The sequence below is a fragment of the Podarcis liolepis genome, assembly GCF_965112155.1.
Source record: "Podarcis liolepis genome assembly, chromosome: 2".
Taxonomy (NCBI): domain Eukaryota; kingdom Metazoa; phylum Chordata; class Lepidosauria; order Squamata; family Lacertidae; genus Podarcis; species Podarcis liolepis.
This window is the reverse complement of record NC_139555.1, coordinates 8,499,301-8,511,452: the sequence shown is the minus strand read 5'-3', so window position 1 is coordinate 8,511,452 and position 12,152 is coordinate 8,499,301. Positions and strand designations below refer to the sequence as shown.

At 48.1% G+C, this 12,152-nt stretch overlaps 1 protein-coding gene across 4 annotated transcripts in view; it reads right to left on the bottom strand.

Annotated features, from left to right (window-relative positions):
* The window catches only part of AGAP2 (ArfGAP with GTPase domain, ankyrin repeat and PH domain 2), a 117,239-nt gene that overhangs the window by 20,351 nt on the left and 84,736 nt on the right, over positions 1-12,152 (bottom strand). For all 4 annotated transcript variants that reach the window (XM_083484363.1, XM_083484364.1, XM_083484361.1 and 1 more), the window contains exons 2-6: positions 6,309-6,367; positions 4,868-4,955; positions 3,770-3,855; positions 2,605-2,746; positions 799-933 (exon numbers count right to left, since the gene is read on the bottom strand). In XM_083484363.1, the coding sequence (XP_083340489.1) occupies positions 799-933; positions 2,605-2,746; positions 3,770-3,855; positions 4,868-4,955; positions 6,309-6,367 (510 nt within the window). The remainder of the gene's footprint in view (positions 1-798; positions 934-2,604; positions 2,747-3,769; positions 3,856-4,867; positions 4,956-6,308; positions 6,368-12,152) is intronic.

Here is a 12,152-nt window from a genome sequence, read left to right as displayed (position 1 = left end):
CTGACAGAATGATGCAACACATTTAAAGCACCAAGTATAATGCCAGAGAACAACAACAACAACAACAACAACAACAACAACAACAACAACATAATAATAATAATAATAATAATAATAATAATAATAATAATAATAATAACAACAACAACAACAACTATTATATCAGGTGCAGTTGGTGCATTCTTGTATACAAATACGTACGTCTTGCTTGCACAACGCACCATTTTTGCAGCAGACAAATTGGTTCTGCTTGAGGGTGTCTTATAGGCACCTAGTTGGCCATTGTGGAACTAGTTACTAGTAGCCGTGTTGGTCTGCCATAGTCAAAATAAAAAAATTCCTTCCAGTAGCACCTTAAAGACCAACTAAGTTAGTTCTTGGTATGCAGTGTATCTGAAGAAGTGTGCATGCACACGAAAGCTCATACCAAGAACTAACTTAGTTGGTCTTTAAGGTGCTACTGGAAGGAATTTTTTTATTTTGATTGTGGAACTAGTAGACTAGACTGGGTGGGCCTTTGGCCCAATCAAGCAGGGCTCTTCTTTGTATTGTGTAGGCATGTGAGATGTCCACACGTGAAGATGGGCATGCGTATGCAACCAATCGCATGAGGAATTTTGCACCACTGAAGGGTCTGCAAACCCAGGACACACTCTCTTGCCCTACACACAGGGTTGAACTGCTCTTGTTTGCCATTAGCCATGTCTTGAAATGTGTTCTCCCTTGGCTCATGTTCACAGGCACTCTTGCGGCCATGAAACCCAACTTCCCAGGAACACATTCCAGAAAAGTCCTCACCTTCATTGAAGACCCGGTCAACATTGAGTCCATAAGTGGCACATGTCTCGTAGTAGAGGCAGCGGCGCATTTCAGTGCACAGAGCTCTGGCTCGGGAATCCTCAATCACACGTGGGTTGCTGGCACTGATTTTATCTGCAAGGAAGAAGCAAAAACAGACACACACACAAACTTCATCTCTGAGCTGGACAGAAATCTCCTGGAATCAACGGGACTTGCTTTTGAATAAACATGCATAGGATTGGACTGGAAAGTATTCTCATTCTGCCTTAGCTGTGTTATCTCCTCACCACAAAAACAAGCTCCTATATACGGCCCTGCTGTTTTATTTGGGATGTAAGAAATTATCAATTTCCTTTCTGACCCACGTACACTGCATGCTCTTCCGCCGCAGTTTGACTTCCAAAAAAACCTACGTTATTTGCCTCCCTGTCCTCTGTGGCAGAACTTGACATAATTAATTCTGTTACTATTACATTATTCCACACTATTCAGCCAGCGTGGTGTAGTGGTTAAGAGCGGTAGTCTCGTAATCTGGTGAACCGGGTTCGCTTCCCCGCTCCTCCACATGCAGCTGCTGGGTGACCTTGGGCCAGTCACTCTTCTCTGAAGTCTCTCAGCCCCACTCACCTCACAGAGTGTTTGTTGTGGGGGAGGAAGGGAAAGGAGAATGTTAGCCGCTTTGAGACTCCTTAAAGGGAGTGAAAGGCGGGATATCAAATCCAAACTCTTCTTCTTCTTCTAATGCAAATGTGGGAGAGGAAATGCCACCAATTGCATATCATTTGCAGACTGGAAACAACAATAACAGTGAATATCGCTTGTATTCACTGGATTGGTTTCCATTCTGCACACGGGCCAACAAATTTTGGCAATTTTCACCCCCCATTTCCATTGGAATCCTCCAGTATCCCTAGTAACAGAGGGAACCACAGATCTAGAAAACTGACTGGATTTTGCTTTTTCTATGGTGCTGCCTTGTCCCAATTTGGTGCTTTCATTTCTCCACCAGTGATATGAACACTCACAACTAGAGTTCCTACTGGACTGTGTTTCAGTGTGTGCCGCTACCTCTTGGTTTCTGACCTCAGCTGGCCTCTTTATTCTGCTCCAGCTATTCTCATCGGCATCTTGACCCAGCTGGACAGGTGACCTAGTAATACTAAACCGGCTTGCACTTAACTTTGTTTCTGTGCAGCCTTCCCTGCTGGATCAGGCTTGCTGTTGCTGCCACACTAAACTTTGGATTGGATCCAGCAAAGGCTTACCTGGCCATACCACCCCCAGTCTGGTGTCTGGGATATGCCAAGACCCTGGGTCAAGGCTAAGAGCCAACAGATGTCCTGCAATGGAATTCCTTGCCTGGCTAACAAAACCACCAGGTGTATGCATTCTGTGAGTGCACTGTGCACATGCAGAAATGGATACTAGGATGCTATTCCTTTAAACAAACAAACAAAACAAGTTTCTAGTCCTTAATGAGGACAGGCTTGAAAGTAAGCGGGCAATGTACGGTGGAAGTTCAGAAACCAGAGAAAGTCTGAGCAGAGCTTTAAGCGGCTGGGAGGGGGGGGAAGGGGCAGGGTCTCTGTGTAGCCCCCTAGCAGAAGTAATTATAGTCCTAACTGGGCTGTCAATCTCTTCATGTATAAAGAAACAGTTAATAGCGAGCCTAGTGAATACAAAAGCTTCTTCCAGTTGGCCTCAGGAAGACCCCAAGGAACAACTCCACCTGACTGCCCCTTGCCTCCCACCCATGCCCCCAAGATCAAATTCTCTGTAGGGCAGATACTCTCGCCCACTCACCCTGAGTGCCCACAAGCGCGAGAGCCATGTCGGAGACCGCACGGTAGTTTGTGAGGAACCCGTAGTACTGGGTCAGTTCTTGAAAACTGGCCTCGTTCTCCAGGCTGAAGACAAAGATGACGGCATCTGCCCAGTTTGCAAACTGCAAGCGGGAAGGAAATCGAGAGGGAGAGGCATATCAACGGGGGGACAGTGTTCAGACCGGTCACACCTTCTTCCTCTTTGTTTGACATTGAGTCAGGGTGGAACCAGGAGTATGAAGGGATGCTACTGTTCTAAGGTCTACCCCATCCCCTCCACTCCAGCAATTATACAAAACCAGCAGCTCAGTGGTGGAGGGGCCATAGCTCAGTGGAAGAGAATGTACCTTGCATGCAGAGGTCCCCAGCATCTCCAGGTGTGCAAGGTGCAATCCCCATATGAGACGGCTGCATATTCCTGTATTGCAGGGGGTTGGACTAGATGACCCTCAGGGTCCCTTCCAACTCTATGATTCTGTGACTTGGATAGACTCCTGCCTGAAACTGCTGCTGCCACTCGGTGTAGACAATACAGAGCTAGATGGACCAATAGGCTAAGGCAGCTTCCTACATTCCAAAAGGTAAAGGTAAAGGGACCCCTGACCATTAAGTCCAGTCGTGGACGACTCTGGGGTTGCGGCGCTCATCTCGCTTTACTGGCCGAGGAGCCGGCATACAGCTTCCGGGTCATGTGGCCAGCATGACTAAGCCGCTTCTGGCAAACCAGAGCAGCGCACAGAAACGCCGTTTTACGGAGTGGTACCTATTTATCTACTTGCACTTTTGATGTGCTTTCAAACTGCTAGGTTGGCAGGAGCAGGGACCGAGCAATGGGAGCTCACCCCGTCACGGGGATTCGAACCGCCAACCTTCTGATCAGCAAGTCCTAGGCTCTGTGGTTTAACCCACAGCACCACCCGTGTCCTAAGGACCTACACTCCTACAGAAGCCCAACTATGTGGAGAACCTTGCAACTTCTTCTTCTTTTAATTCCCAAATTGGCACTTTAATAATAACTTTTCTTAGCATCATCCTCTTGAAGGATGCTCCATGCAGCTTCTGAAAGCAGTGTGAACTGCAGCCCGGGAGGCTCCACAGCGCCCCAAAGGGACCCCACAAGGACCTCCACACATTCCTCGGCCTACCTTGGCATCTGGAGGTCCTGCTTCCTCTCGAATCAGCAGGAGGTGGCTCTGCCCATCCACCACTACTTCCTTCTTGAACTGGCCCCCTGAAAAACAGAAGGAGGCAGAGCTGGGGTTGGGGAGCAGCCAAGCAGCAGAAACAAAGCTGTCCTTTCAGTGCAATGGCTCTCAAGTGGAAAATTAACACAGCTCAGTGTAGCAACATAAGAAAAGCGCCGCTGGGTCAGGCCATTGGCCCACCTAGTCCAGCTTCCTGTTCTCACAGCGGCCAACCAGGAAAGCCTACAAGAAGGACCTACAAGTAGCACTCTCCTCACTTGTGATTCCCAGGCTGCAATACCTCAAGGACCGTCTCTTCCCCTGTGATCATCATCGGAGGCCCTCCTTTGTGTGCCTCCTCCATGACAGGTCCAGAGGCAGCAACACAAGAACCGGCCTTTTCTGGGGTGGCTCCCCGTTTGTGGGATGCTCTCCCCAGAGAGGCCTGCCTGGCGCATCATCATGTATTATTTATTCCCCGCCCATCTGGCTGGGTTTCCCCAGCCACTCTGGGCGGCTCTGGGCCTTCTTTACATATCTGCAGGCACCAGGCAAAAATGTTTCTCAATAATCAGGCCTTTGGCTGATTGAGGTTCTATGGCCTTTTAAATGTGTTTTATGGGTTTGTTTTCGTTTCGTTATTTAACTTGTGTTCTCATTTTGTATTTTGCTGTTGTGAACCACCCTGGGATTTTTGGATGAAGTGCGGTATACAAATTTTAATACTATACTACTACTACTAATAATAATAATAATAATAATACTGCCTCTGGGGGTGGGTGTAGAAAATGCAGATAGCTGAAGCCTGAGATGGGAAGGAGAAAACCAGTGGCTCAGAAACAAGTATGGTACGTGGGGGATGATAGCTGGCTGGGGTAGGTTCCCAGGTTCAATCCCTGCCATCTCCAGTTAAAAGCAGATGATGTGAAAGGCAAAATTTGCTCTGTTTACTTTCCTCGTCTTCCTCTCTTACTTCCCCACTCCTTTACGAGGAAAAGAAAACTGAGTAGGTGCGCATTGGGCAGGGCACAAAGAAGCGAGTGGGGGAAAGCAGCTCACCCTCTGCAGGTTCCAGGCCCAAGTAGGAGCCGGTCAGGTAACGATGAACGAGGGCGGATTTCCCACTCTTGATGGTTCCGAGAATACCCTGCGGAGGCCAAGGAACAGAAGTCACTGGCAGGGCATAGCTCGACATAGTACAACACCACCACCCTCACCCCGTGGCTCTCTAGGTGCTTTCGGAACATGCTGACCTCACTGTTCCAGAACTTTCTCCCATCCCCTGCACACACGCTCGCCAAAGAGTGCCCCCTCACCACCAAGCCTGGAACCAGAATTAACATGAGAGGAAGTTGCCTTGTGGCAGAAGCTCCCCCTGAGTAGCCGTGGGCAATTCAGTATGTTTTGGGTCTGTGCCACTGTTATGGTATACTTGTCCTTTTCTTGCATCGATCGGCAAGAAAATCTGCAAGGAAAGTCACATTTTAATATGTATTTTAAAAAGTGTTTCTTCCTCAAAGCCCTCATTTCTAAACATGGTTTGGCACATTTTTTAAAAATATCAGAATGCGTAAAGATTAAATTTCTCAAGGATCCCTACCCCAGAGAAAAACCAGTGACGAGGCAGCAAAGTAGGATAGCTAAGGCTGAAGAGAGACAGGAAGCGGAAGTGGCCACTCATGCCACCATAAGGTCAGGCTGGCTGAGTGGGGTGCAGTCGAGTGTGAGTGGTGGACTGGGCTTGGGAGACCCAGGTTCAAAGCTGTGTGATCACTGTCTCTCAGCCTAACCTACCTCACAGGGTTGTTGTGAGGACAAAATGGGGAAGATGGGGACCACGAATGCCACCCTGGCCTTGGAGGAAAGGTGGGGTATAAATAAAATCAATTTTGAATTGATTTTTCTGTGTGCCAAAGCTACCTAAGAGAATCAGCTCAAATTGATGCAGTTGGCTAGGGACACCAATGTCCACATGTGATGCAGAATGGACAAGTAACACAAACTGTGTTATTTATATAGGCCAGGGGTCAGCAACCCGCGGCTCCAGAGCCGCATGTGGCTCTTTTACACCTTTACCGTGGCTCCGGGGTGGATACTAGCGAGGGGAGGAGGCGCATTGTGCGCCCCGACACTCCCCACTGTGGCGGGCGCTGTATGGCTGTGACGTCGCATGAGGGCGGTGCGTGCGTTAGTCACGCACCGCCCCGACGTCACCTTCCCGCCCGCTGTCAGATCGCAGCTCCGGAGATATATTTGTTTTAAATGTCGCAATGGTTTTGCGGCTCCCAGCGTTTTTTTTCTTCAGAAACAGGCCCAAGTGGCTCTTTTTGTCTTAAAGGTTGCAGACCCCTGATATAGGCCCATTGATGTGAATGTCCATTTGCAGAAGGAAAAGATGGCAGGCCTCCATCAGCTTGCAATCTAAGGAACTCATTTATGGTATCTAGATATGTACTTGAACAGTGCATGTATAGGTGACAAAGGTCAACAAGACACCTACCAGTCGTAGCTCCGGAACGGAACGTCCAAGAGTCCATTCTTGGCTGTTTGCAACGGCCTCTGAGGAAAGGAAACAAGAGAGACAGGTAAGAAATAAGTAATCTCAATAATCCGTGCAACAGCCCTGTGAGACAGACCCGTAGCTTATCACTCCCACACTGCAGGTGGAGGAAGCTGAAAAACCGTGATTCGCCCTAGGGCAGGTGGTGAATTTGCGGCAGAGGCACCACTGGACCACTGGCTTACAGCTCACAGAGATCAGTCTCAAGACAAGTTGGTCCTCTACACATAGAGCTGGAGATCAACCCCCCCCCCCCCGACTGCTGTTTGCAGCTTTCTGAGGAGGCAGGAAGTTGGGGAGCACAGCTGGGCATGTGTGCCTGTGTGTGTGTGGATGGAGGAATGGGGAGGAAGGAGAGAGAAGAAAGGCAGGGATGAGCTTCTCCCCTTCACATACCATAAGCTGCTCTGTGGGGAAAACTCCTCTAGCCCTTCCACTCTCCCACACGCAACAGTTTCTCCTTTGTGCTACTTCCGGGGTGGCAAAGGAACGGAGAAGGCAGCTGCACGTGGGTGGGCACAGAGCACAATACCCATCCAGGGTCCCTGGGACAAGAGTCACAGTGGCGGGATGCATCCGCCATGGGATAAAGAGCCAGTTTAAGGCCCAGTGTGAGCTGCCTGGGAGTCAGGAAGCGAGGCTCAGAGCAGGTGTCCTGGCAGGCTCCATGGGAAAATTGGTGGGAGGGCAGGAGGGGAATATAAAGAGGACTTTCCCCTCTTTAGGCACCTGCAGCCAAGGTCTGAGTTGCCAATTCTGAGGCTCAAAGAAGCATTTTGATTTCCATGCCCAACCAAATGCCTGGGAGTTCTGCAAACTTTGCTGAGAACCTGGTATTGGCAACCCCAGGACCTGGTCTAGTTTTACTGCTGTTTTTTTTTTATTAAAAAAATCTTGGTTTAATGTTTCTTGTTATTCTGATTTTTGCCCTGTAAATTGCTCTGAGATACTTTACACGATGGATAGATGGTGATAAGGATTCACAGAGTAAGAGACTGTGGTGTAGGGAGGTAAAGGAGCAATGGCTGTATGGGACAGACAGAAGGGAACAGAAAATATTTTTTAGGGTATCTCCAGGCTGTCAGTATTTTGTTGGAGGGACACAAGCACATACCAGAACTTTAGGTTTGTGCAATTAAAGTGGATTAAAGGCCTCTGCCACCCTAGCACAACAAATCCACTTGGGGGGGGGGGAGTGTTTTTCGCCATTTGGAAAGCGATGGGGAGATTCACTGAAAAGTGTGGTGTGCACAGATGATTAATGGGAAGGCGAGGCAACACCCCAATGAGCGCTCAATGTTATATAACCACCTCAGAAACAAATCAGAATGAAACAAAGACCAAACATAGTCTAAGGCTCTAAGCTTTGCAGAAGCAAAATCAAGATGAGTGCCAAATAAACAGGTTACCTTGGGAGGTCTTAATCTGGAGAGTGCTCACTGCCCCCTATTTTCCTTAAATGTTTTAAGTATTAATAAAAAGTGCTTCTGAACATGTAAAGAGTGTTTTCCCCAGCTATTGCCTGCCTTCACACACCTGCGTTTCGAGGGATAGAGGTCACATAGCATAGCTCCCAGGAAGACTTCACCGCCCAGCAGTTCTCTTTTGAGAGACAAATGACAGGACAAACAGATATACACTGGTACCTTGGGCTAAGAACTTAATTCGTTCTGGAGGTCCGTTCTGAACCTGAAACTGTTCTTAACCTTACCACTTTAGCTAATGGGGCCTCCTGCTCCCACCGCTGCGCAATTTCTGTTCTCATCCTGAAGCAAAATTCTTAACCCGACGTACTATTTCTGGGTTAGCAGCGTCTGTAACCTGAAGCATCTGTAATCCAAGGTACCACTGTATACACACGTGCCTATGGCCAGATTGCTTGCTTATACGTCTGCCTGTTTATAGCAGGAGTAGGGAACCTTCTTTGCAGCCTGAGGGCCACATTCCTTGGGGCGAACTTTCCAGGGGCCACATGCCAGAGGCAAAATGGAAGTCTCATATTTCCACAGCAGGCTACATTACAACCAGGAAAGCACCAGAGATTTCTACACTCCCCGCAAGCAAATAAGAGGCATTGTTGCAGTTCAAGGACATGTTCCTGCAAGGCAAAAGCACTCAAGGAGGGTGTTGAGCACAGAGAGTGAAGGGTGTGGCCTAGAGAGAGTGGGCGTGGCCTAGAAAGGGTACTTGGCCTGGGGAGAGATTCAGGTGTCAGGCAGAGTTACCTGGAGGGCCACATTTATTTCCCAGGCATGGAGCTCCTCCACTCCAAGAGACAGCAACAGAACCACCACTAGCCCTCCCTCTGAGTCCCACATCCATCTGTAGAGATGTCCCTGGTGGAGTGCTGTTGCTCAGTTGACACTGAATGTACAGGGAATAGGCAAATCACACCTGAGGCTTCGACCGCCCATGGAAGAACTAACAAGAACCAGGCAGCTAGATGGCACTAAGGAAGGAACCAGCTCTGGAAAGAGCTCCAGAGACAAGGATGCAAGTGCAGGCACTAAAATTATTTGCCAATATTAAAATTAATCAGAATTTCAACTTTGGCGGCTCACAGTTTGAAAGTGAAATACTGACACTGAATTTGTACTTAAGTGTGGAATTTTATCCCAAAATTTAAAATGCAAATGCTAAATGCCATTGCATGTCAATGGTCAGATACTGTAAAGTATTAGGTAGTCATTAAATACTGCCAGATATCAACACCATTCCATGTCAGCTATTAAGTACCAGGTGTTAAGTACTGTCTAACTGTGGATTTAGGACTATGTATCCCAGGCCTCCCTAAATTCCTCATGTGGTCTAGGGGGATCTTGGAGCAAAATCCAATTTCAGCTATAAATTCTCACTGAGTGGCTTATTATCAGTTTTGAAATAATTTTCTACCAGTGTTATCTTCCTCCTAAGAGCCAATACTCCCAATGATGTATTTTCAGTATAAAAACAATTGACATTTGGAGCAGGGGAAAGTGAGGAGTTTGATTTTGTATTGTTGACATCTTGCCTGACTCCCTTGTTGTTGAATGATATTTTGTTAAGAGCTCTCCCCCATGATTTATTAACTCTATTTTTAATTGACTTGATGTTTTTAAAATGTTTCATTGATCATGCAGATAGTCATCATGAGGACCTAACGGTGAGGCAGAAAGGCAGAGCAGATAGGATTCAAATCGGGGATGAGGAAAATGTTCAGCCTAAGGGCCGCATTTCCCTGTGGGCAATATTCCCAGGGCTACATGGCAGTGGTAGGCGGCGCCAGAGGCAAATGTAGGCAGAGCATCAAGTGGAAATATCCTCTTTGTATCTACACACACTCATACATCCCTCTCTTTCCTCCATCCGGGCAACCAAAGGGCATTATCAGAGCTCAAGGGCACAGTCCAGACAGGCAAAAATGTATGAAGCAGGGCTGGTGAGGAAAATGGCCTGGGGATAGTTCTGGTGGCCACCTAGAGGGGTTTGGAGGACTGTATCTGGGCCAGAAGTTCCCAACCCATGATCTAAATCAAGTTGGTCCAACATGTGGCCCTCAGGACGTTTTGTGATGGCCCTCGGCAACATTTGATGTCCCCCAGAGTCCACAATGCCTTCCCAAATGTTAAGTTGTGGGTGAATATATCAGACGACACAGTGATTCTTCAAACAGCTCTTGTTTATTCAGAGGCCAGAACAGAACTGAGCTGAAGGGCTCAGTCAGCCTGCTTATATAGAGCTCTAGTACAACGTTACTGTAGCAACTTTCTAAAACTATCCAATCACTGAACGTCACTTTCGATCCTTCATTTGCATAACTATCTACAGTATCCCCCTGCTGGCCCAGGGTGAGAACTTCAGTACATAACACCAAAGCTGGGTAAGCAAGGAGCTGGGCTTTGGGAAGGAGGCGTGAGGGCTCTGACAGGCTCCTAGAGTCCTCCTGCCTTGCTCCCAAAGCCTAGTTAGCACTTTTCCAGAATCAAATTTAGGGCTCGCTCCCCCACAATATGCAGCAAGGCAGTGGGCGGGTTCGGTGTCAAAATACTCTTGCAGCCTGCTTGGTATGAAAAGTTGGGCTGCCCCTGATTTAAACAAACACGCTCACAAAATTCCAGTCCAGGACTCAAGGCTATTTTTTCTCCATCTCACTGATCCCAAAAAACCCTGCAGCCATCCCAGTGTAAGCAGCCAGGTGACATTGAGATGCCTCCAGATTAATTATTATAATTACGATTATTTATTAAATTTGTATACCGCCCTATACCCGCGGGTCTCAGGGTGGTTACAACATAAAATCGCAATATAAAAACACAAAATACATAATTAAAATAAAGACAAAAGTAACTCAACCTCCTCCCCAACACAATCAGCCAAAGGCCTGGTTAAAGAGGAATGTTTTTGCCCGGTGCCTAAAAATATATAATGAAGCCACCAGGCGAAGCTCCCTGGGGAAAGCACTCCGCAAACAGGAAGCCATTGCAGAAAAGGCCCGTTCTCGTGTTGCCACACTCCAGACCTCTCATGGAAGAGACACACAAAGAAGGGTCTTAGATGATGATTGCAAGGTCTTGGGTGGGTTCATATGGGGAGAGGTGGTCTTTGAGGTGTTGCGGTCCTAAGCCGTTTAAGGCTTTATAGGTCAAAACCAGCACTTTAATTGGGCCTGGAAACTAATTTGGTCTATACCTGGTGGTCGGTAGCAAATTTGTGCTGCCAGTGATGTGTGAAGCAGACCTTAGGCCGCCTCCCTCTCCTCACATGTTGGGGTGGCGAGACAGCCGCCGTTTCCTCCTCCTCCTGCCAACTCCCCCCTGTTTGAACCCCAAGGCTGGCTTTGCAGGCTCCCGGGCGGAATGGCCCTCGCCTTGCATGCACCTGAGCAAAGGGAGCCCTGCACAAAAGCACAGCTCACGCCTTTTCTCGCTCTCCCTGTGTGTGTTACTACGAAACGGTTGCTTAGCAGCAGCACCCTGCACACATCACCAAGGTAACCGGAGAGGAAAGGGGGACGAGGAAAGGTGCAGCAGCCCCTGCTGGCCTTTTGATGCAGAGCCAAAAGGGCAAAGCTGTTGCCCACTTTGAAGCAATGCCACCCCCTCCGCAATTTGACTAATCCTGCTGCCACCCGCTAGCCAGCCAGCCAGCCAACCTTCCCCTCCCTCTCACACCAGCAAACTACCGTGGCCATCTTCTTCCATTTCTGGCAGGCCTTCTGCCATACAGCGGTCAAAAATTCAACAGGTGCAACCATCCCCAGCATAGCTGTAACCTGTTGAATTTCAGTCTGATGCAGCTGCCTACAATCAGAGGCTGCATTACGTTAAGCACAGGGTAGGAGGGACACTCTACAGTACAGAACAAAGGTGACTGGGTTAATTTTCTTCGCTCTGGTGCAGCAATGTCAGCTGTCAGTCAACCAGCCAAATAACCAGGGGAAACAGCCCTTTGCTCAGGATAACGGTATCTGTTGCATCTGCCCCACGGTGGGTGCCTAAAACAGGAGAGCAGCAGCAGCAGCATAAACTGCTACTACATGCATACATTATGATGCAACATTACTCAGCGGATGCAAATCGATTAAGGAATGTAATTATGAACCCTAAATAATAAATCGGGACAGCTGCCATCTTATAAGGGTGGTGTTTTCCATTCTAGGACTTGGCTCCAGTTTTACAGCTGAATGTCAGAGCGAAACACATATTTGATCTGCCATTCACACGCTGCAGCTTACATGCATGTTTCCAACACAATCCTTCAGCTAGAAAAACTGTGTGCGTGAACCCTGGGAAACACAAACAATAA